The sequence below is a fragment of the Octopus sinensis genome, linkage group LG9 (assembly GCF_006345805.1).
Source record: "Octopus sinensis linkage group LG9, ASM634580v1, whole genome shotgun sequence".
Taxonomy (NCBI): Eukaryota; Metazoa; Mollusca; class Cephalopoda; order Octopoda; family Octopodidae; genus Octopus; species Octopus sinensis.
In genome coordinates this window covers 96,253,191-96,276,608 of record NC_043005.1, presented here as the reverse complement: position 1 = coordinate 96,276,608, position 23,418 = coordinate 96,253,191, and the positions used below count along the sequence as shown (strand labels likewise).

At 35.2% G+C, this 23,418-nt stretch overlaps 1 protein-coding gene across 2 annotated transcripts in view; it reads left to right on the top strand.

Moving 5' to 3' along the window:
• LOC115215851 (tuberin-like) overlaps window positions 1-23,418 on the top strand; it is a 120,538-nt gene that overhangs the window by 39,122 nt on the left and 57,998 nt on the right. For both annotated transcript variants that reach the window (XM_029785189.2, XM_029785190.2), the window contains exons 3-6: window positions 11,798-11,905; window positions 18,702-18,781; window positions 19,117-19,181; window positions 20,860-20,992. In XM_029785189.2, the coding sequence (XP_029641049.1) occupies window positions 11,798-11,905; window positions 18,702-18,781; window positions 19,117-19,181; window positions 20,860-20,992 (386 nt within the window). The remainder of the gene's footprint in view (window positions 1-11,797; window positions 11,906-18,701; window positions 18,782-19,116; window positions 19,182-20,859; window positions 20,993-23,418) is intronic.

Genomic DNA, 23,418 nt, shown 5'->3' with positions numbered 1-23,418 from the left:
TACTAACTAGTACCTCAGTATTTGCTATGTTTGTCTTTAGATATCTTGTAATACATATCTATAATTATTAAAATCTGCTGCTGAGCAGGCTTTTGATTCACACAAGCCATTTACTATAGTTTATGTAATTTCCTTTGTCCTGTTTTATATCTGCAATTGACTCATTTGTTGTTTCCACTGGGAGATTTTCTTTATTTCGCTTAATAATCTTTGCTTAATAACTTTTTTGATGCATATTTTCATTGTCAGCAAGAATAAGAGTTCTTACAGTCATGGCCCAAAAGTTTGGAACATTTTTAAAAAAATTAAAATTGTTATGCCCAAATACAATTTAATTCAAATATAACTTTAGGCATTTAATATAAAAATTCTAATTTTCAGACCTTTGTTCCAAACTTTTGGCCAAGTAATAATATATTGTAAAATAACCCTTTAGCATTCAGATCATTTTGTCAAGTGTAATGTTTATTTCTTCACATTGTTTTGAATTAATCTCACATTATCTTGCAACTTTGAGATATTGATGATGTGGTTGTCTATTTTTAAAAAGACATTGCAAGGTAAATGTGAGCAGCCAGATCCGGCCAGTTTAAACATAAAAGAAGTGGAATATTTTGGCTGGTTTAAACATTAAAGGGTTAAATATAACTTTAGGCATTTAATATAAAAATTCTAATTTTCAAACCTTTGTTCCAAACTTTTGGCCACGACTATATATAATTTCAGGCACTTTTCTTTGATGACATCACAGTTCATTAAATCTCTCAATTCATATGGAAACTTCTTGCCTCTTCATAATTTAACCCATTGCCAAATATCCTGCTCATTGATATATTCTCATATCATCATCATCGTTTAACGTCCGTTTTCTGTGCTAGCATGGGTTGGACGGTTCGACCGGGGTCTGGGAAGCCAGGAGGCTGCACCAGGCTCCAGTCTTGATCTGGCAGTGTTTCTACAGCTGGATGCCCTTCCTAACGCCAACCACTCCAAGAGTGTAGTGGGTGCTTTTTATGTTCCACCAGCACAGGTAATCTAGTTATATTCAGCATTTTTTTTTTACTACTCTCTAAATATAATTCTTGCTATCTGATTCCCACCACCTGCCTCACTTCTTCTAAACCTTTTGTTTATCTCTTGTAGTCTTATCAGATATTCCCTTCCATCACCAAGCTACTCCATATTTAGTTAGGTCATTGATCATCCATAAAGTGGCTGGTATTGAGGATTGTTCTGTAGGAAAGCTCTTCATACAATTTGACTTCTATAACTTTGTTTTGTTGAGAAAATAGATAACTCAGTAACACCAAACAATAGTTAAGTAGTGTGAACATTTAATGCAGGGAGCAATAAAAAGCTAACAGAAGTAATTATGCGGTGAGGAAAAAACAGCATTAGTTACTAACCAGTATTTTCATTTTCCCAGTTATCTTTTGCTTATGAGATCAAAATAAAATCAAAACATGTGCAATGTTGCCTTGTCAGAAAAATGAAAATATTAGTTATTAACATGTGTTTTTTTCCATACCATCTTTATATTTCTTGTTAGTTTTTTTTCTCATAGTCTTTGCATTAAATAAGTTAACACTAACTCAACTATTCTATATTTTTGTTTTCTTATCTATAATGTGCTGTGGAATTTTTCCATTCATAGATTCCGTTTTTTAACCCTTTCATTATCATATTTCTGTTTATATACACTGCTATTGTTTCAGTTAATTTTGAAAATTTTAGTTCATAATTTTGTGATTATTAAGTTGGTGTTTGGAATATAAGCAATATGACTCAAAAGGACTAGACTTCAATTCTGTTTCCTTGTTCCTCACCTATTTTGCTTGGTCTTCATAGCAACTGGGGTGAGTGGGGTTGACTTTGTGGCAGACCACCGTCTTGTCCAGGAGTGGGGGATTGTATTCTCAGTCATTCACACACCCTAGAAATGGGATTAAGCTCATGTCAAATGAGTCTGTTTTCTATCATCATCATCATAGAAGTCACACGAACTACATTAACCCTTTTGATACCAACCCAGCTGAAACAGGCCCTGGCTCTGAGTACAAATGTCTTGTTTTCATAAGTTTTGACTTAATATCTACCACCAAACCTTAATCACAATTTATATTCCTATCACTAGCTTAATGATAACCAAGTTATTTTAGTAAATTCTTTGTTATATTTAAAGTAATTGAAAGAAACAGAGAGCATCTCAAAATAAATACAGCAACGAAAGGGTTAATAACACTACTTTTTACTCCCTTAACACATAAAGCGTGATGGGCCATGATCATGGATGTCAGGCACAGTTCGACAGGCCACGATCGTAGCCCAGATGGATGCATTTAATTTATGGCCGTTTGTTGGGGTCTAATGTCACTCAAACGCTCTGATACCCACCAGAATGCAAGAGGACTAATAGTTCAACTAATGACTTTTCAGATGATGTAAAACTTGCCACCCTTATATACTAAGAAGATATTTTAACTATTTTTTTGTTTTTATGTGTGCATGATAGTCTCGTTTTCATAAAATGTGCTCAGCAGTCCATGTTATGTAAGTGCAAGTCCCAGCGCTATATGGGTTAAAGGGACTTTTTACTTTGCTCCTTTCCTCTCGACAATATGGCTGCTCCTCTCCATCTCACTCATCATAGTTTTTTTTAAATTTAGTGTCTAGTGTTAGATGAGTTGGAGAACTCTTCATAGGAATTAACTTTCTGTAAGGTAATGGATATGAAGCAGAAGAAATTTGAAACCTAACCTAAAAATTGGAAAGAAACCAAACCAATGAGGAACCTTTTTTGTGGTTACTTGATCTGTTAGAAATAGCAAATAAAATTTCTCTCATTTCAACCCTGCCATCACAAACCTGTTGTACTAAATTATATTAAGTAGTTCTTTTTATTTTTGAATCTTTTTGCTTTTCTGGTCTTTGTTTCAAATACCAGCATATAAGAAATGCTCAGTAGGGGACAAAAAATAATACCCTCTAGGAACTATAGACATTTTTGTGTGACTTACTTTAGGTACCATTGTTGTTTGTCAAGGTGAGAATGATGAGACAATGTCCCAGTCTCTTTACTCAAAATTAAAGTTCCAGCTAACAGCTAACCACATAGATCAGTTTCTAACTGATTCTGGGATTATAGGTGTGTGTGTGTATGTCTGTGTGTGTGTGTGTATGTATGTATGTATGTATATATATATATATATATATATACACACACACATGCATGTATATATATGAGATAGAGAAAAATGAATTGAGTCCAGTGTTTGTCTTGTACCTTATCTATCAATCTTGGAGAAATGAAAGGCAATTTGACCTTGGTAGAATTTGAACTCAAAATGCAAATTGCTAGAACTATTGTTTTAGGATGCTCTAAAGGTTCTGCCAGTCAAACAGCTTTTGAGTGAAATGCTAATATATTTTTCTGTGCCACTTTATAACTTCAAGTTATTCCTTAAGCTTTATCCATCTACACATCATTCTGCTCAAAATTCTTTTGCTATAATATGTAGGATTTAAATGTAAAATACATCAGATATACAACCTTCATCATATAAATTATGTATATTCACTATTTTTATCAGCAAGCACTTTCCTTGTTTCTTGTTCTCAGGCTCTTTCTCTATGAAAGAATTGCAGATATTTCTTACAAGAAAACAATGTAAGCTGATAGTTTTACACAGTTCAGTAGCAAACAAAACATACACACACACACATGCCTATTAGTAAACAATATTTGGAGAGTAATTCTTAGTGTGTTGTGTGTTATTGTATCTATCAATATAAAAATATGTTGTATCTCTCCAGTAGTGTTCTTATTCTTCCCTTATTGTAAAGAATATTTTATTTTCTCTCACTTTTTAACTAGGACATGTTGTCTTTCTGTAGTTCTTTTGAGTCCATGTGGAGCATAGGGTATCAACAAAAGATTTCCATCTATCTTGATCATGCACATCTCCCATTTTACCAAAGTCTTATACACTCTGGATACATTTGAATATACATTCGAGTATTTTAAATCCATTTTACACAATTTTATCATCTGTCTCTCTAGTATTTTTTATGCTTTGTCTTTTACTTCTTGTATTCATTAGGCTATGACCATGCTGGGGCACCACCTTAAAGGGTGTAATCAAGCAGAAGAATCTCAGTACTTATTTCTTTTTAGCCTGGTATTCCATTTGTCTCTCTTTGCCAAACCACTAAATTATGAGGATGTAAACAAACCAATACCAGTTATAAAATAGTTGGGGTTAAATATAAGCATAAAGATACACACACACACACACACACATACATACACACAATGGGATTCTTTCAGTTTCTGCCTACCAAATCCACTTACAAGGCTTTGGTCAGCTCATGGCTATAGTAGAAAACACTGGCCTAAAGTGCCACACAGTGGAACTGAGCCCAAAACTGTGTGTTTAGGAAAGACATTAATTAAACCCCAAACTCTGTGATCTGGATGAACGAATCTCTGGAATATTTTATTTTTTCTTACTCTTTTATTCGGACATGTTGTCTTTCTTTAGTTCTTTTGGGTTCATGTGGAGCACAGGGTACCAACAAAAGATTTCCATCAGTCTTGATCTTTGGCAATGAATTACAGTATCCAGGTGTAGCTACCTCCCATCACTTCAGTTTCTGTGATCCTTCACCATGTTGCTTTTGGTCTGTCACACTTCTGTCTCCCTCGGAGCATTCACCTGAGGACTTTCCTTGTAATGTTGGAAATGGGTTTTCATAGGGTGTGTCCCATCCAGCCCCATTCCCTGCTTTTGATCTGGGTTCTGATTGACTCAAGGCTTTGTGAGTCTATCTTGCCATCTTACCTGAAGTACTCTATGCTTTATATCTCTGAAAGTGTTCTGCTTCTGAAGTCTTAGAGGTAGCCTTACAGTTCTTGTACCTCTTCTTCCTGATGTCATTTTTCTGTAATGGAATTGGTTACACAGTGTTTCACCTTACTCAGTCCTTCATCATCAGACAAACATGCAGTAACAGAGAAATCTGCTGATCTTTGTTGTGTCCTTTTGGCATGGTTTTAAGGTTTCAATAACTGAGTGCCCATCCTTTTACTAAGCACTTCAAAAATTGCAAACTAGATACATCTTATTATGCATGTTTAAATATTAAGCAAATCAAATTTTGTCATAATTTAAGTAACTCTTATAATATTTACTTACCACTGAAACAATATTGAATTTATATTTATTTAATTATATTTCTGTTCATGGCAGTCTACTAAGCTGGTAGATAGGTAGCAGTTGTTTATTGTGAAGGAGTATTTTGGCACTGGGAACAAGATTCAGTAATAGAAACATCCATTTCAAGGACAGATGCCAGTGTCTGTGTTTATACATTTGTTCAACTCTTATTTGCATGGGAAACATAAAATGCTATTGCAAACTGCTCAGACACCTATCATTGAGTTCAGATCCTCTTGTGGATGATTAATCTTCTTTTAGAATTATTCCTCCTACTTAGTGGATAGTAACCAATAGGTGAATCTTGTTTAGAGATATAGAAATCTGCTGCTAACTTTATATGAAGCACAAGTACATCATATGCCATAGTATTGCTTTCTTGTCTAGCACAGTATGTCCACCATGTATGCATGTTCTAGATGAGCCAATGAGAGAACATCAACATGGTTTATCTGCTACAAATAGCTGCCACTTTGCCTTCAGAGTTAACTTTACTATCTTCAAAAAGAAAGTATACATTGAATAACTTAATCCAAAATACACTATGCCTAGAAAGAAACAGAAAAGCATGGATCACAGGTTTGCTCTGTCAAAACTGACTTAGGGTTAAATAATAGCAAAATCAATACATTCTAGATCATGCTGAAGAAATTATTTGATTGTTAAGTAAGACCTTATTCACCAACATTCTATAACTATTGGTCTCCCATGGGCAGTTGAAATAAAACAACTGCACAGATAAGATATTAACTTAGTTATGAATTATGAATTCGCATTTTGCTGAACTCTGTGGTTTTCAATCTTCTTGGTTTTGTGACATACTGGAGATTAAATAATAATATACTGGTATATTTTACATGTAAAATTAAACAAGATTATATTTTAAAATTTACAATCAGAAAAAAATATAGAAAATTATTGCTTACCTTGTTTAATCAGCTCTTCAACATTTAAACTGGCCATATCCACCTCAAATATATTCCCTTGGTTTTATGTTCAAACTAGCCAGATACGACCTCTTGTAGCTACTCTACAATGTTATTCTGAAATAAACAATCACATTGTTCAAATTTTGAAGCTGCAAGATAATGCATGATCAGTTCAAAACAATGTGAATAAATAAACATTGCATTTTACAGAGTAATCTAAATGCTAAAGAGTTAGTCATACTTGTGTATAACCAAACAATCAAGAGGAGGTTTTCTGAGATGCTCAAGTATTGATCTGGAATTTTCTAAAGCACCTAGATATCCATTGCTTTATTCCATTTGAGAACCTATTTCTTTACTACTCACAAGGGACTAAACACAGAGGCTACAAACAAGGACAGACAAACAGATTAAGTCGATGTAATTGACCCCAGTGCGTAACTGGTACTTAATTTATCGACCCCAAAAGGATGAAAGGCAAAGTCAACCTCGGTGGAATTTGAACTCAGAATATAACAGCAGATGAAATATAGCTACGCATTTCGCCCGGCGTGCTAACGATTCTGCCAGCTCAGAGAGCCACTGGCTAACTGTTAAAAATAGATAGGATTCATTTGGAAATAGCTGTAGAAGACTGATCTTCTATCCAGAAGGAGATTACTCTCTCATCTACCTGATGTTCTGAATCCAGAACCAAATACTGGCTCTTATGGAATTCTCTGAGAATATAAAACATTTACATTGAATTAAATATAGGCACAGGCATGGCTGTATGGTTAAGAAGCTCACTTTGCAACCATGTAGTTTCAGGTTCAGTCCCACTGCATTCTAACTTGGGCAAGTATTTTCTACTGTTGACCCTGGTTGATCAGTGCCTTGTGAATGAATTTTGATGATGAGCATTGTAGAAACGAAACCCACTGTGTGTGTGTACATATATGTTTCATCATCATCATTGTTTAATGTCTGCTCTCCATACATACTTATATGGTTCAAATGTACAGAAAACAAAAGACAAAGGCAGGTGAGGGAACAAGCAGGTGTATTAGTGTGATGCTTGGTATGTATGTAAGTATGCATGCATGTGTGTGTGTGTGTCTTTGTGTTTGTCTCCCACTAACAACTGGTGTTGGCTTGTTTACATCCTCATTCATAACTTAGTGGTTTCCATGAAAGAGACTGATAGAATAAGTATGGGAGTTGATTCGTTCAACTAAACACTTCAAGACAGTGCCCCAGCATGGCCACAATCCAATGACTGAAACAAGTAAGATAAAAGATACAACAGAGCTGTTTCTCTCTCTTTCCCTTTCTGTCTGTTTCTCTTATCTGACACCATTACATCAGTCTCCACCTCTCTCACATTGTTGATACTCTACCATTTAATATAAACACAATGTACTACAGCCTTGTGGCATCTTGTTTCTAGACCTCTGCTCTATATAGATTTTTTTGAATTTTTCATTGTTTTCCCCCATTTTTTTTTAATATGGTAGGAGGTGGTTTGAAGAAGATTTGGCTGTTATTTCTTGTAGGTTCACAGAGTACAAAATATATGTTTAGAACTTTGCAAAGCACCTCACAATAGACACCACTTTTTTGCAAACACAGAAACAGCAGCATTAATGTACAAACAATACATTATCTCTATCAGTCTTGTCTTAACTCCACAACTAAGAATACAAAATAATACATTTCCCATCACAACAGACCACTTGATTAACCCTTTCGTTACTATATTTCTGTCCAAAATACACCCCTCATGAGTTTCAATTAAATTCTAAAATAATCATGAATCTAGGCTTGTTTCATTAAATAACTGTAACTTTTTTACTTATCAACATATTAATGTGATATTTGGAACATAATTAAAGAAAGGGTTCTTAATCAATTCTATTGCATAACTTTTGTCTCAAAGTGACTTTAATTACAGGTAAATCCAGGTAAATTGAGCAAAAGGTAAAAATATTAAAATTTTAAATTGAGCAAAAGGTAAAAATATTAAAATTTTGTTTAAACATCACCATAGAAAATGAATCATCAGTTAATATTCAAATGGGTATGCAACAAAATTTTGATAAAGAAGAAATGTGCACATCACTATATCATCAGTTGAATTTAATGCACAACAAGTGTACCATAAAGCCGTAAGTTTGACCAAACTAAAGAAGTCGGTCAAAAAATAATATACGGCCCTGGTTATGGTATGGAAGTGATAAATTCCAGACCACATCGTTCCCTAGGTCATGCTGACTAACATTATTTTCCCTGTATAAAAACTAAATCCACGCAGTACCCAGTATTTGCTTCACAAATTTTCAGAAATTTGAACCCCCATTTTGTGTTTGTTTACAATCTGCGTAAGTTTGTTTCCGCATTGATCGCTTCAAACAATAACTTCCAGACCACATCATACCCTAAGCCATGCTGACTAACATTAGTTTCCCTGTATAAAAACTAAATCCACAACAGTACCCAGTATTTGTTTCACAAATTTTCCAATTCAGAATCAATGCTTGATAACATGAAACTCCTATCCATTTTCAAAGTTGAAGAAAAATCGATGCTGAAAAAAATGTGGAAAAAAATCTCCCAAAATTCAGGGAATTAAAATTACACGTCGATCTACACAAAACTGTAGATTAACTGTTTACGAAGCATAATCACGTGTTTTCACGAATGTACTAAAGAGATTTGCTCTGATATTCTCATTTAAATATGAATAGGTAAATTCGTGCGGGTTTGGGCGGTTTGGTCACATTAACCAAAATTTTTTTCGGGCGGCTTTGGTAACGAAATGGTTAACAGGGACAACTATATTGAAATTTGACATAAGAAGTTAGAAAAGTTGTTGCTCTAACGTTCTCTGTTCCACATTATTTCCCACAATGATCTTATTTACCTACAATCTTCTTGAACATGTGTACAGCATCATTCTAAGAGTGCTTTTATTATCCCCTTGCTTCAGACAAGCATAAAAAATACACAAGAATGCATACGAAAATAACGACAACATCAATTGTGTCATCAGTCTGAAACACTGCTAGATTATGCACCACAAACAATAAGTGCAGAGGTACAGCAATTGTCTGTCTGTGACTAAATCCACTTTCTCCTTAGGGTGGTGAGCTGGCAGAAACGTTAGTACGACGGTCGAAATGCTTAGCGGTATTTCGCCTGCCATTACGTTCTGAGTTCGAATTCTACCGTGGTCGACTTTACCTTTCATCCTTTCGGGGTCGATAAATTAAGTACAAGTCACGCATTGGGGTCGATGTAATCGACGTATTCCCTTTGTCTGTCCTTGTTTGTCCTCTCTATGTTTAGCCCCTTGTGGGCAATAAAGAAATTAAAATCCACTTTCTCCTTCTCCACTGTGACCATTATGAGAACCTGCCAGCGAGAACAGATTGGACAGTAGTGAAAATGACATCAACTAAGTTTTACCATTATATAACTGGATCTGTTGATTACATTCAGTTGTTCAACTAAATTACTTACATGTTGTAGGTCTGCTTGTTGAAGGTTGGACAGAGTTACTCAATAATGGTAACAACTTCCTTGAAGCCTTTTTCTCTGTGATGAAAACCTTTTCCTTTACCTGTGTTTGTATTTAACAATTCTTAATACCAAACTCTAACTATACTGATCTTATCCAGTTATCCCAATTCTTCAAACGAATCTCTACATGGTCACCCAACTCACTAGAAATAGCCGAATCTCCCCCAAATTAAACTCTACTACCTTAAAAGTGGGACATTGGCTAACATGGTTCTGAGTACTTCACACACACACACTAATGCCTTTATGGAGGCCTGCTCAAAGTTAGCAAGAAGAACAGGGAAAGATGTCTGTGGATATCTGGTTACTGTGTGTGCCACCCTGAACTGGAAGCATCCAAATTAGTCTTGTGGAACCCACTTCATGGTGATATAAGAAGGGGAAAACGTCATCACACATACATCGATGTCTTGATCACAGACACTGGCTTGGAATGTATCCAGGACTTTGAGGCAGTAATGTTGGACCAAGAAGTGTAGTGAATAGACTTTTTTGCTATGGCCTGGGTTGGAACCTGGCTATAATAAATAATAATAAAGCATTGCTACACTTGTTCTGAGGTACATTATAGTTCTACATTTCTAGTAACATCTGCTGTTGTATATATTGGTCACAAGTGTTGTTAAACAGAATGTGCACAGCCTGTGCAAATATGGACACAAACAGGGCATTAAAATGAAATTATGCACATACATATAGCGCTTATTGGATATACAGATGTAAGGGCAAGGCTATATGGTTAAGCTTGCTTTACAACCACATAATTCTGAGTTTGATCCCAATGTAAGGTGGTGCTTTGGGCAAGCCTTGGGAGTGAATGAAGCTTATTAGTTGTGTGTATGCATGGAGTATGAACAAAACTAATGTGTTGTGTTCAGTTCTGTCTCTTTGCACCATGATTAGCTTACCAATTTTCCCAGAGCAGATTGGTAAGATAAGCACTAAGACTGCTGAGGTCAGTATGAATGAGTAAAAAGCTGAGAAGACAATGGCACAGTATGGCTTCAATCTACTGACTGAAACCAGTTGAAGAAAAGAAAATCATCTATGATCTTCTCCATTACCGTGTATATATATTTTCACATATTCTTTAGTTCTTAAGTTTATTTTAGTCATTGTGAGCAAAACTCGACTGGCACACCACCTTGTGTGTGTATTGTGTCGGTCCAAGTTAATTCATTCATGCAATTAACTCATGATTGTATATTCATTAAAAATTATAGCTTATAATATCATTCATTTGTATAGTATTTCATTTGTGCATGTCCTCTTCATAAGCATTTTACATCCACTCTTCTGTGTGGCCATGGATGGCTATTCAGAAGTATTTTATGGTTGGCTGCCCTTCCTATTACCAGTCATTCTAGTTACTTCCTCTGACACGGTGTACCTATTCTAAAACCAAGAACAGAAAGAGATTTGTCTATTGAATGTATAGTCCTTGTCTGATGCAGTTTATGTGAAGCCTAGACAATGTGAATGTGTAATGCAGGAATACACATGAAATGGGCTGGTTCCCAAGTTAGTGGCCATTGGAAAGGAGGATTGTTTGCAATACTTAGCGTGATGCTTGTGGGGGAATAGAGAGCGTTAGAGTAGTGAATTATAAGGCATGTGTGTTATGGATTAGTTGACAATGAAGACAAGATGTAGCTAGCAAAGCCTGAGTAAGCTAAAAGGGAATATAGCATAACAAGGTACAAGTGCACACCAGACAGAAGCCAAGGAGAGAACAGAGCACATCAAAAGGAGCAGAGAGAGAAGACAACAAGGACCAGGGAGAGAACAGAGCACAATAAGGGGCCAGGAAAAGATCACAATATAGAAAGATACTTCAGAGAGAATACATCATAGATTATCAGACATGATCCCTCATTGGAAGAGGGGTGATGGTCGTGATGGTGAAATTGTTCGTCACTAGAAGATGCAAATCTGACAGGGTCTGTGGATGTTGACTGGATAGACACATGCACGTATGTGTACATGTGTGTTCAAAAAAAGCCATTTTACCCCCAGCCTCTGTCTATTGTAAATAAAATATTATTGATAACTAATATTATATTAACTAATTTATCAATTTTCTCATTCCAGAATGCTGTGGCTGCCATATGGCAAGCTATCAAAGATTTGGTAGAATCTCCTGTTACAGAAGACAGGCATGTTGCATTAGCTTTCCTGTTACATCTTATCAAGGGGCAGGTAAGAAATAACTTTCTATTTGATTTTGGTTTTTATCTGTTTCTAAATAAAATTGGGTGGGAGGGAGGGAACAAGTCATCAACAGGGTAGAAAAAAACCTTCAAAGGCAGCATTGGTAAAAAATTCAAAATTCACAAAGTTTACAAGGTTTGAAATTCAACATATTTCAAGGGGTGGAGCAGAAATATATAAAAAAAAAATTTAAAAAGTAAAAATTTTTATAAGGAATGATGCAATGTCTTCTTGGAATGACAAGAATAAAATCCAATAAGGTCAGTGTAGTTAATGATAATAATTGTTGTTGTGGGTAAATAATTTGAGTAACATGCCGTTTGAATACTGCATTGATTGAAGAATTCTTCAAATGAGTTATTTTGCCATGATCATCTTGTATTGTTTAGGTGTGCTGTCCTGGATATGCTATAACGATTGGACATCTTTTTGAATCACTAAATTTGAACTACACAGCCATATCAAGTCAGAGGAACTTTCTCAAAGATAGACGTTTCATAAATTAATAAGGATGTAGCTGGATGCTGTGTTAGATTTAATGGAGCTGCTGTTCTTGTTATGGATGGTGACCAATAGCAAAAGTGGATTGGCCAGTAATGAGTGATATGTAGCTTGCTTGTTCAGAGAAACAGGAGCTGTATTCTCAAGAGTGAGGGGCCATTGATGTGTATTGGAGAGATGGTTATTGAGAACACAGACAGAAGCAACATAATCACAGGGGTACTGTTTATGAATGAGATGTTTTTAAATGGGGTTGATAATATAGTTGGCAGTGAAAGGGTTGCAGAAGGAGCATCATCAAAATTAGTTGCCTTGTTTTGTTGAAGTGACTGACGGTGTTTTCAGGTTTGGTACCAATGTGCTGGGCATATAGAGTGGAAAAGAAGAGTTTGTGAAGGATTTTGTATGTTGTTGAAAAAAGGTCAGCAAAAGCTGTAGTGTTATCTGTAAAAGATTTACTTACAAAACCTTTATCATTGTTGAAGAAAGGTAATTACGTGAATTCTTCATAGTAAAGTGACATTCATGTCAAAACCTAGAAGGCTCAGCTACACTTTGCGTAGCAAGAAAGCTTCAAGCTGTTTGATGCATAAGAAGCCCTTTGTTCCTCTGAGGATAATCTTGCAGGCATTGCTGTATTGTGTAAATGACTGCCAGTTGATGGTGCTTAGTAACTGTAGGTATTGTAGGCAGTCCCTCATCTGTACTGCTATAAAGAAGTTATGAGTGAACTAGTTGTTGCTTTTGAGGTTGTCTCTTCTGGAGCAGGGTTGTATAAGATTAAAATAGGTCAAAGGTAATTTTGCTGTCCATTTTTATCCATCGAATAACAGGTTATTTTAATACCATATTTGCTTGCATAAAAGACATAGTTATTTTAGATGCAACCCTATTTCATCAGCGCATATTCAGGAAAAAAGTTTTTAGTGCATCAAAGCATGTAATATAAGCTCAACTTCACATGTAGGACTCATGGTGATTGTTTTGTGACATTTTTTTAAGTGTCTTATATGCCATCAAATATGTTAAGTTTTATTAACCCTCTTTTTTCTTTGTCAATACAGACCACACTATTTTTGTTAGTTTCTAGTTTTACTTTTCTTTGGCTAAGCATTCCAAATATAAAATGGAGTGTGATTTAATTCTTTGTTTCTAGATGATAGAATGAACTTAAAAATGTAACAGATGATTCAGATATTTGATAGTGCCTCTATTATTTTTATTTTTGGCCATAGAGCAATTGTTATTTCTATTCTATATTACCATCAGGTCATTGAATGAAGTGAAATGTTCGTTTTGAGATTCATAGCACTGAATATTTTTCTTCATCCTCAATGTTGTGCCTTGTAAGAAATCTTACAGTCATTAGGTTAGAAGCAAGATCTTAGCTGTAGAAGACAATGAAATAGATACTACACTTAGCTATGTGAAATGTAAGATAATCTTATGGACCACACCTATTGTCCATGATATAATAGCTACATGTAGATAGTCCGTTTCCCCTCTTGTCTTTCAGCTGCTGTTTGCTTTCTATATAATGTTATAATGTTACTTATACACATATAAACCATGTCAACTATAAATTCTTTTTGTGTCAATAAATTAGCTTTTGCAAAATGTCACTTGTTAGGTCTACTTTTAGCAACTTGAACTTAAAGTAAGTGCTTCTTTGTGGTTGTTTGACTTGCTAGAAATAGCAGCCAAATCTCCATCAAATCATATCCTACCATCTTAAATAAGAAAAAGATACATTGGGTAATCTAAGGTACTCAGTCTGGAAAAAAAAAAGATGAACTAGTTGTAGTTGGAGTGCTTTTGGTTATAGTTCTGCTCAATCAGAGTCGGCATGAGACTAAACAACAACAACTTCTAATAGCTACTATATGATCCCTTTAGTCATCCAAGCAGAGTTGAACAAACTAAAATTGCTTTTTCTGACAACCGAAAGGAAGAAAAAATTATTAACAGAGATAAAGTTTCAATAATCTTCTTTATAATGTTATCCTTTGTCTAACTACGGAATAACATTGACAAGACTGCTTCATAACAAGAAAACATCCTCACTGCATATCTTTACCATAAAACATTCTAAATCGTGCCCTTCACGGCACAGTCATGCCTTTGGTTGTCAGAAGTGAAAGTAGTCAACTTCGTGTATTTCCGTCAGGTTTATACCTTCGTTAATTTACGTACCACCACGCTGTTAGGTTTATAAAACAATTGAAGTTCAGTTTAAAGTTTATAAATAAATACATTTCATTCCATGTTCTGTTTAAACTTTATAAATAAATATATTCTTGCATTATTGTTTTTAAAAAAGAAATCACACCAAATCTGCACAAATGACCACCACCACCGCGATCACATACACCAATCATACACACGTGTGTGTGTGTGTATATGTGGCTATATGTCTGACTAATGTGTGTGCGTCTGTATTTATTGTATGTGTGTATAAGTAGTTATATGCTTATATTATCCATTATAGTAATATTTTTCTGTTGAAATCCGTTTTAAGGCGGTCAATAGTTTAATTAAAGATGTGTCTATACATGTGTATGTATATATATATATATATATATATATATATACATGTGTATACATATATATATATATATATATATATACATGTGTATACATATATATATATATATATATATATATATATACATGTGTATATATACATGTGTATACATATATATATATATATATACATGTGTATATATACATGTGTATATATATATATATATATTATATATATATATATATATATATATTATATATACATGTGTATATATACATGTGTATACATATATATATATATATATACATGTGTATATATACATGTGTATACATATATATATATATATATATACACATGTGTATACATTACACATGAAATGTATTTATTTATAAACTTTAAACTGAACTTCAATTGTTTTATAAACCTAACAGTGTGGTGGTACATAAATAAACGGCGTAAATTAACGAAGGTATAAACCTGACGGAAATACACGAAGTTGACTACTTTCACTTCTGACAACCAAAGGCATGACTGTGCCGATTTTTCAGTATTTATATGTGTTCTACATTTTGATTGAAAAAATTTTGAAAAAAAAAGGTCGATTTTTTTTTCGTGCTTTTGTACTTGTAAACATTAACCAAAATTGTTCTTAGTTGCTTTTTTCTTTTTTCAAAATAACACAGTTAGTGACTTGATGTTGTCTTGTTTATTCATTTGATATTTAATATTTCCTACTTTTGGACGAAGTTTAGGATGTTTGTGTATATAAACGGCAATGTTCCATAGCTGTGAGCAATAAGTACTTCAGTGTGACTCTCACTTGGTGGGTTAACAATTGTTCAAGAATGAAATATTTTTGGCTCTAAAATGGAATCCTTGTCTTTATTATGTTGTTTAGGCATACTAAAATTTAAAGGCAATGTCCCAGCATAGCCTGCAGTCTAGTTACTGAAACAAGTAATATATATATATTTATATATACACGTTTGCACGCACACACACACATATGAGGTGGTGCTGGAAAGACCCTGGTTTTGGGTAAGAGAAAATATGGGAGCATCAATTAATTATGATTTTATATTCTCCTCTCAGATTCACATACTTATTGCAGTGGTTCTTCAGCTTTGTAAAAGAACTTGGAAAGTTGGGCCTCCAACCAGACCTTTCACAATACTTTTAAAGCCAGTAACTTTGCAGCAGCTCTCATATACATTGTTGTCATGCGGAATAGTGAGAGATTGGGTGGTAGGGTTTAGCGTATGTATTACTGTTCAAAGTTTTAGTTAGGTTGTTTGTGATAAAATACAGATTCCTTAATACATGTGTGATTGTATTATCTTTGTGCTATTGTAAGTAACCAGGCGCATGTCTCCATTGAAGAATGTTCTCATTTATTGATTCGTGTAACATCGTCCGTTTTTCTGTCCTTGTTTTGTATACATTCGATCCTTTTTCCAAGAAATCTAATGCTCGTAGCTTAGTTTTTCCTTGGGGCTGGCCAGATCAGAGCAATCTCAAGATTAATCAGGCGAAATTGCGAGGATGATCCGGTTCTTGACTGAAGATTAGAGGCTTTGAATGACCTGTCTGTTTTTTGTATCGTCTATTTGAATGCTTTGCATTCTTGTCCCATTTTGTATTTTTATATATATTTTATATATATATATATATATATATATATCATCATCATCGTTTAATGTCCGCTTTCCATGCTAGCATGGGTTGGATGATTTTGACTGAGGGCTAGCGAACCAGATGGCTGCACCAGGCTCCAATCTTGATCTGGCAGAATTTCTACAGCTGAATGTGCTTCCTAACGCCAACCACTCCAAGAGTGTAGTGCGTGCTTTTTACATGCCACCGGCACGGGGGCCAGACAGGCGGTACTGGCAACGACCTCGCTCGAATCTTTTTACACATGCCACCGGCACAGGTGCCAGTAAGGCGACGTTGGTAATGATCACGCTCGAATGGTGCCTTTTACATGCCACTGGTATGGAAGCCAGTTAGCCGCTCTGGCAACAATCATGCTTGGATGGTACTCTTGGCACCCTACTAGCACGGGCACAAGTGCCAGTAAGGCGACAAACGCTGGTAACGATCCCGCTCAAATGGTGCCTCTTACATACCACCGGCACGGAAGCCAGTTAGCCGCTCTGGCAACAATCATGCTCGGAGGGTACTCTTGGCACCCTACTAGCACGGACACAAGTGCCAGTAAGGCGATGCTGGTAATGATCACGCTCGAATGGTGCCTTTTACATGCCACCGGCACGGAAGCCAGTTAGCCGCTCTGGCAACAATCATGATCGGATGGTACTCTTGGCACCCTACTAGCACGGGCACAAGTGCCAGTAAGGTGACGCTGGTAACGATCACACTCGAATGGTGCCATTTATGTGTCATTGGCACGGAAGCCGGTTAGCCACTCTGTCAACGATCACACTCGCATGGTGCTCTTTATATATGTGTGTGTGTGTGATGATGTTGCATATGGATGATGCTTGTTAACAGGATGTTAAGGAAGAGTGAAATGTGATGTCCTCTGTATGAGTGTGTGAGTTACAAGAAGGCACAGCAAATATTTCACTTAGGTAAAGTATGGGGGACATTGCTGGACCTTATTGATATCATGGGGTGGAATGGGCTCCCAGTGGCTTTATACTGCATGTGAATACAATTTGACTCGAAGCTTCTGGGAGAGAAGACAGAGATATAAACTATAGGCAGGTAGCTTAGGTTACAAATTTATATCCCACACATCCTTCCTTGCTTTTGCTTGATAGGGCTGGGGTCATCCCGGGTTAATTGTCCCAGAAATGTCATCATGTATAGGGCCAACTAAGTCTACCAGTGCTCTCTATTGCTGGCAGTCCTCTCTATTGCTGGCAGAGCTTCAAGAAATCTTCTCCAATCATGTCCAGATGTCTGGTGCAGGGCCGAGCACAAGGCCTCTTCCAGCCCGTAGCTGCTGGATTGAATGAGAGTAAAGCTCTGGCAGGATAATCTAGTGGGATACCAGACATGGTAAAAAAAATTTGCTGATTTCCAATGGCAACAACAAAATTTTCCCTAAGTTCTTAAGGGCAAGGTTATCACACATTGGCTTACAGGAATGGAAATCTCTGGTAACTCTGATTGTTTGGAAGTCATATTAGTGAGAAAGAGAGGTTTTAAATGAATAAAGAGTAGAGTGAGAGTAAGAGCAATAGATCTGTAGTTTCAGAATCATAGAGAACCTATCCTGTTCTTAGAGAACACACTGTGGTATGTTCCCTGAGAATGAGATAAATGTTTCTTGAGAGTTTGACAATTTGAATTATTTTCTATACTCATGTCAGATGAATGGCAAGATGTCAACCCTTTAACATTTAAACCAACCCTATCCAGCCCAAATATTCCAACTATTTTATATTCAAACCAGCCAGATAGGGCTTCTCACACCTACCCTACACTGTCATTCTAACAATAAACAATCGCATCATCAAAATCTCAAAGCTTAATTGTACTAACATGTATGTCCATTGTTAGTGTTATTGTTTAATTCCAGGTCAGCCTTGACTTAGCTGACATATGACTATATTCGTTCCAGCTGTAGTCAGCCCATCTTTTCAGGAATATCTAGGTACACATTATCTCCTGTGTTATTTGAGAGACATTTGGCTGCTATTTCTAGCTTGTTATATAATATCTGCATAGAGGTTCCTTTTTGTTGATAATATGATAAATGACAAGTAATTCAAAATCTTTATTTTGCAGAAAGAACATTTGGGTCTGTTGCGAAGTCATTTTTTTAATATCATAAAACATTTAACAAATCCTGAAGATTTCGGTTATCGGTGAGTTGGTTTTTGTTCTTTCTTTTAGTTTTACACTACTTTTTGAGCAAAAAAAATGTTTTTCATTATAGTTTCTTTTTCACAAGATTTGTTATTTATATTAGTGTGTCTGTCCATCTGTCAATTTGTTAGATCAATAGTTAAAGGAATTAGATAAAGATATCCTTCAGAAATGATGCCTGTTATCTGCTAATTTAAATGATGCTATTGCTAAAATACCTTGACTTAATGAGTTCACATAGGCATACATAATTATACATTCATAATTAAAATTTTGTTTTTGTTTAGTCTTATCAAAGTTTAATGTTTATTTATTTATTTATTAAATCATTCAGATTAGAATTATTTTCTACGCTTACATCAAATGGCAAGAATTTGACCTATTTTGAAGCAGAAACTGGTAAGATAAAAAGCTAACTTGTTATTTCATTTATTTATCTAAACGTACTTTGTAAAACAATCAAACAGTATGGATGTAGCATTTGTTGAATTAGAAAAATACTTTTTTCATAGTTTGATGTTGTTTGTTGTAGTATGCAGGACAATGGGAAAGCTAACTATGAATGAATGACTGGCTTATGGAAATAGAAATACTTCAAGTTTTGGATGAGAGGTCAGAAAGTTGAATGAGAATTGACAGTAGCCATAGTAAAGAATTAAATTTACATGAAAGCACTTCTTAATGGTTTTCCTTATATTCTTTGTGACCATAATAAAAGAGTTATGAACTTGGATACTCATGAGAATTTCTGTATGACAGGAATCTAGTTTTTGTTGCAAAATTTACAAAAGACCCATTAAAGAAGTTTGAAGCTTAAAAGAATATGTTTTGAGTCAAAAACCCAGAAGTTAAACAGGGCAAAGATGGAGGTAACAGACAGCAGAAGCCACGCATGGCAATGTGCATCAGAAAAATGGCTCTACTTTGAATGTAGAAAGGATAGAAGCAGTTGGTATAGAATGTATGATTAATACAAGAGTTGCATGCAAAGTGTAGTAGATTCTTTGACAGACTGACAAAGAGTAAGAACTTCAATTACACTGATCACATTGAAATAGCTAAATATGATTGAAATAGCTAAATATGGTATGGTTATGTACTACGGATGGATGAGGAGAGCTGTGTGAAGAAGTGCCATTCCCAAACAGTGGAAGGAATCTGGGGTAGAGGGAGACTCATAAAGACATGGGATGAGGTGGGGAAGCATGACCTTCTAACGTTGGGCCTCACAGAGGCAATGACAAAAGATCAAGACCTCTGGAGATATGCTGTGACTGACAAGACCTGGCAAATAAAGTGAGTTCACAGCTGTAACCTACACCAGTGTCGCATAACCAGCCCACTCAAAAAGTACCTTTGCATTGTAGGGCGACCTGCTGTACTTGAGGAGACCTATTGAGTCAAGTATATCAAATCAAAATCAAATCAAACCACAATCAAATGACAATTGTAGTTGTGGTCTCTGTGCCGGTGGCATGTAAAAAGCACCATACAAATGTGGCTGATGCCACCCCAACCTTGACTGGCTTCTGTGCCAGTGGCACATAAAAAGGACCGTCTGATCGTGGTCAATGCCAGCCCACTCTGGCCCCTGTGCCGGTGGCACATAAAAAGCACCCACTACACTCTCGGAGTGGTTGGCGTTAGGAAGGGCATCCAGCTGCAGAAACACTGCCATATCAGACTGGAGCCTGGTGCGGCCTCCTGGCTTCCCAGACCCCAGTCGAACCGCCCATGCCAGCATGGAAAATGGATGTTAAAAAATAATGATGAGGAGGAGTTTCTGTGGGCTGAATAATGTAATTGTACAGTACTTCAATTTGCTATATTTTGGGAGACTAAGGTCCTATCCAGGGCAACATTTGTCTCTCATCATCACAATCTTCGAGGCCCATATCCCTGTGATTTCCAAATAAATTAACAATGTAAATTGATTACTGTTAGTAATCATTAGTAGGTTTAATAGATTTAATGAGTCTTTTTTTTTTTTTTTTTTTTTTTTTGGTGCTTTGACTTAATAATTTTATGAATTTAATATTTAATATTTTTAAAAAAATCTAATTTCTTTTTATTGCAGCTCATTTGCTGGCAATATTGATTCAGGAAATTACCAAATTGACTTACATCTCAAATTTTCTCACTTTAGTCGTAAATGCAATCTTAAATAATGTCGGCTATTTTGATGAACAGTCTTTATCAACTATCATCCAGTATGTATTCTACACATTCTTCACTCCTACTCACTGAATTGATTGTTTCATTATAACTGGCATTGCTATTTTATCATTATTTTGTTTTGTTGTTTTTAGTAATATTAATTCTTCCTAAGAATTCTTCTTCTCTGTCTTTTATTTCTTTTTAATTGGATTGGAATTGGTTTTATATTTTCCCTATCAGGAAATGTTTTATATGTTTCCTTTTTAGTTAACAATCATCTCCCCCATTATGAAAATGTTGCATTTCTGACCTTCTTGCTGTAACATGGCATCCTGTAATGGGAAGAGTATTTTCCATTGGTTCCCATGTGCCATTCTTGGTAGTTTCTCAGTCCCTCTTCCACAATTTCTTGTTTAACAACCTGCACAAATGTTCATCCTGCACATTATTAGCTCACTCTCTCCATCAAATCAATGTTGCCTGTACAGGTGCATGGTGCACCACATGTCAGGTATTAAAGTGATTGCAGAGCAATGCGAAATGAAGTGTTTTGCTCAAGAACACAATGCATCACCCATTCTGAGAATCAAAATCATGGTCTCGTGATCTTGAGTACTACATCCTCATCACCAAGTCTCATGTTTCATGGAAGTCAATGATAGTCAAAGGGAAAAAGCTTTTTGTGTTGTGGAATTCTATGTTATGGCTACATTTTCAGGATTGCAATTCTTTGTAATGCTGGAGATGCTTGTACTTTTAATTTGTTAGTTTGAGGAGAGAGAAAGAACCTTTTTAGGTTTCAGGATTTGATGATGGTTAGAAATAAATGATTTAATCTTTTAGATTTATTCTACTGGTTTAATCTTTTAGTGAACATATTTCAGGCTAAAAGACTTCAAATTTTGAAGCTGTACATGTCTAGTAAGTAAACTAATCCAACACAAGTACATTTGTAGAAAAGTCATTCAAATTTTTAATTTATTTTGTGTGTTGTCAAAATTGTTTTTGCATAAGTGCCACCTGGTCACTGGCTCTGTTCTACTGCAGTGATCAGGTTGCAGTTGTCCAATGGAAAGGTTGGACATCTTATGAAATAAATTTAAGTCTTCAGATTATTTTCAAAATTTTTTAAGATATTCAAAGAATTTAGTAAAACTATCTGAAACTTACTTTTCTCTAATTATTAGCTCAGGCTACCACTGACCAACCAGCCATGTGTTCAAATCTTATTACTGACATCGTGTTGTTGGTTACAGGTTATATGTAGCAAGTAACACAAAAATAGAGATGAAACTAACAAGTGTCATTCCTTTTTTTCATAGTTGAGTGATTGGAGGTAGGGTCAGAGTGACAATGTATTAAACTTATTGTTCTAACAAATCTACTATTTCTCTCATGAATGTATGAAAAAATATTAGAGGTAAACTAATAAAAACCATAAAAGGACTCTTCATGAATAATTCTCCCTACAAATTCTTATCTTTGAAAGATCAAACTGAACATTAACCTTGCCCATCTGTTCCTAACCCTTCAACTCAATCTAAAAGTGCCTAGAAATTATGGACACTGTTGCTTCTCTTCAGATTAAATTAGTATAAACAAAGTTTATGGATTATGTTACACCTGTAAAAATATGAGTATTTCTACAAGATCTTCATGGGTTGTTGAAGGCATGAGTTTCTATCTGTGCTTTCGCAACATGAAATAATAGATAAGATCATCATCATCATATATATATATATATATATATATATATATATATCTTGGATTCTGGTACCTTGTCCAATGTCCAACTGTTATTGTAATGTCTGTTGTTGGAAATGGGACCCAGAGTAATTTAGCCTCTTTCAAATATTGACAAAAAAAGGCAAGCTAAAAATGTTAAATAAGCCTTATGCTAACTTTCAGTGATTCCTGGGTATTACATCTGTTAATTGAAGTTGCTGCTCATTGGGAGGGGCCTTGCTAACTGGCATAAGGCATGTTGAAAAAGTGTGAGTAGCGGAAGTAACTGTAAATCAAAAGTATTTGATTAGCAGATGCAGAAGAACTGACTGTATTGATATAAACATTTATATTGCTGTTGTTTAGCCTCAGGTCTCATTCATCAAAGCTATGATGACAGGCATTCTAGCCATGACCATTCCATCTTTTGTTCAATATATCACTCATAGAGTGAGATGTAAGGGAATTTGTTGCTATTTCTATTAGGTCAAGAGACTGTCTAGAGGTTCCAACTTGGAAATTTATTTTTTGTCATAAACTTCTATAAAAGTCCTTATCAGCATTTTAGCTTGTTTTTTTTTTTTTAATTGCTATCATGGGAAAGTCATTATGCCAATATTGACACATGCACTAGTTCAATTCCACTCCTTAATTATTAATCAATCGGTTAAATATCCAACTAACTAATTGATTGCTTGTTTAAATTGGTTAAATAGTAAGTCATTTGTTTTGCTGTTTTTTTTTGTCAAAGCTC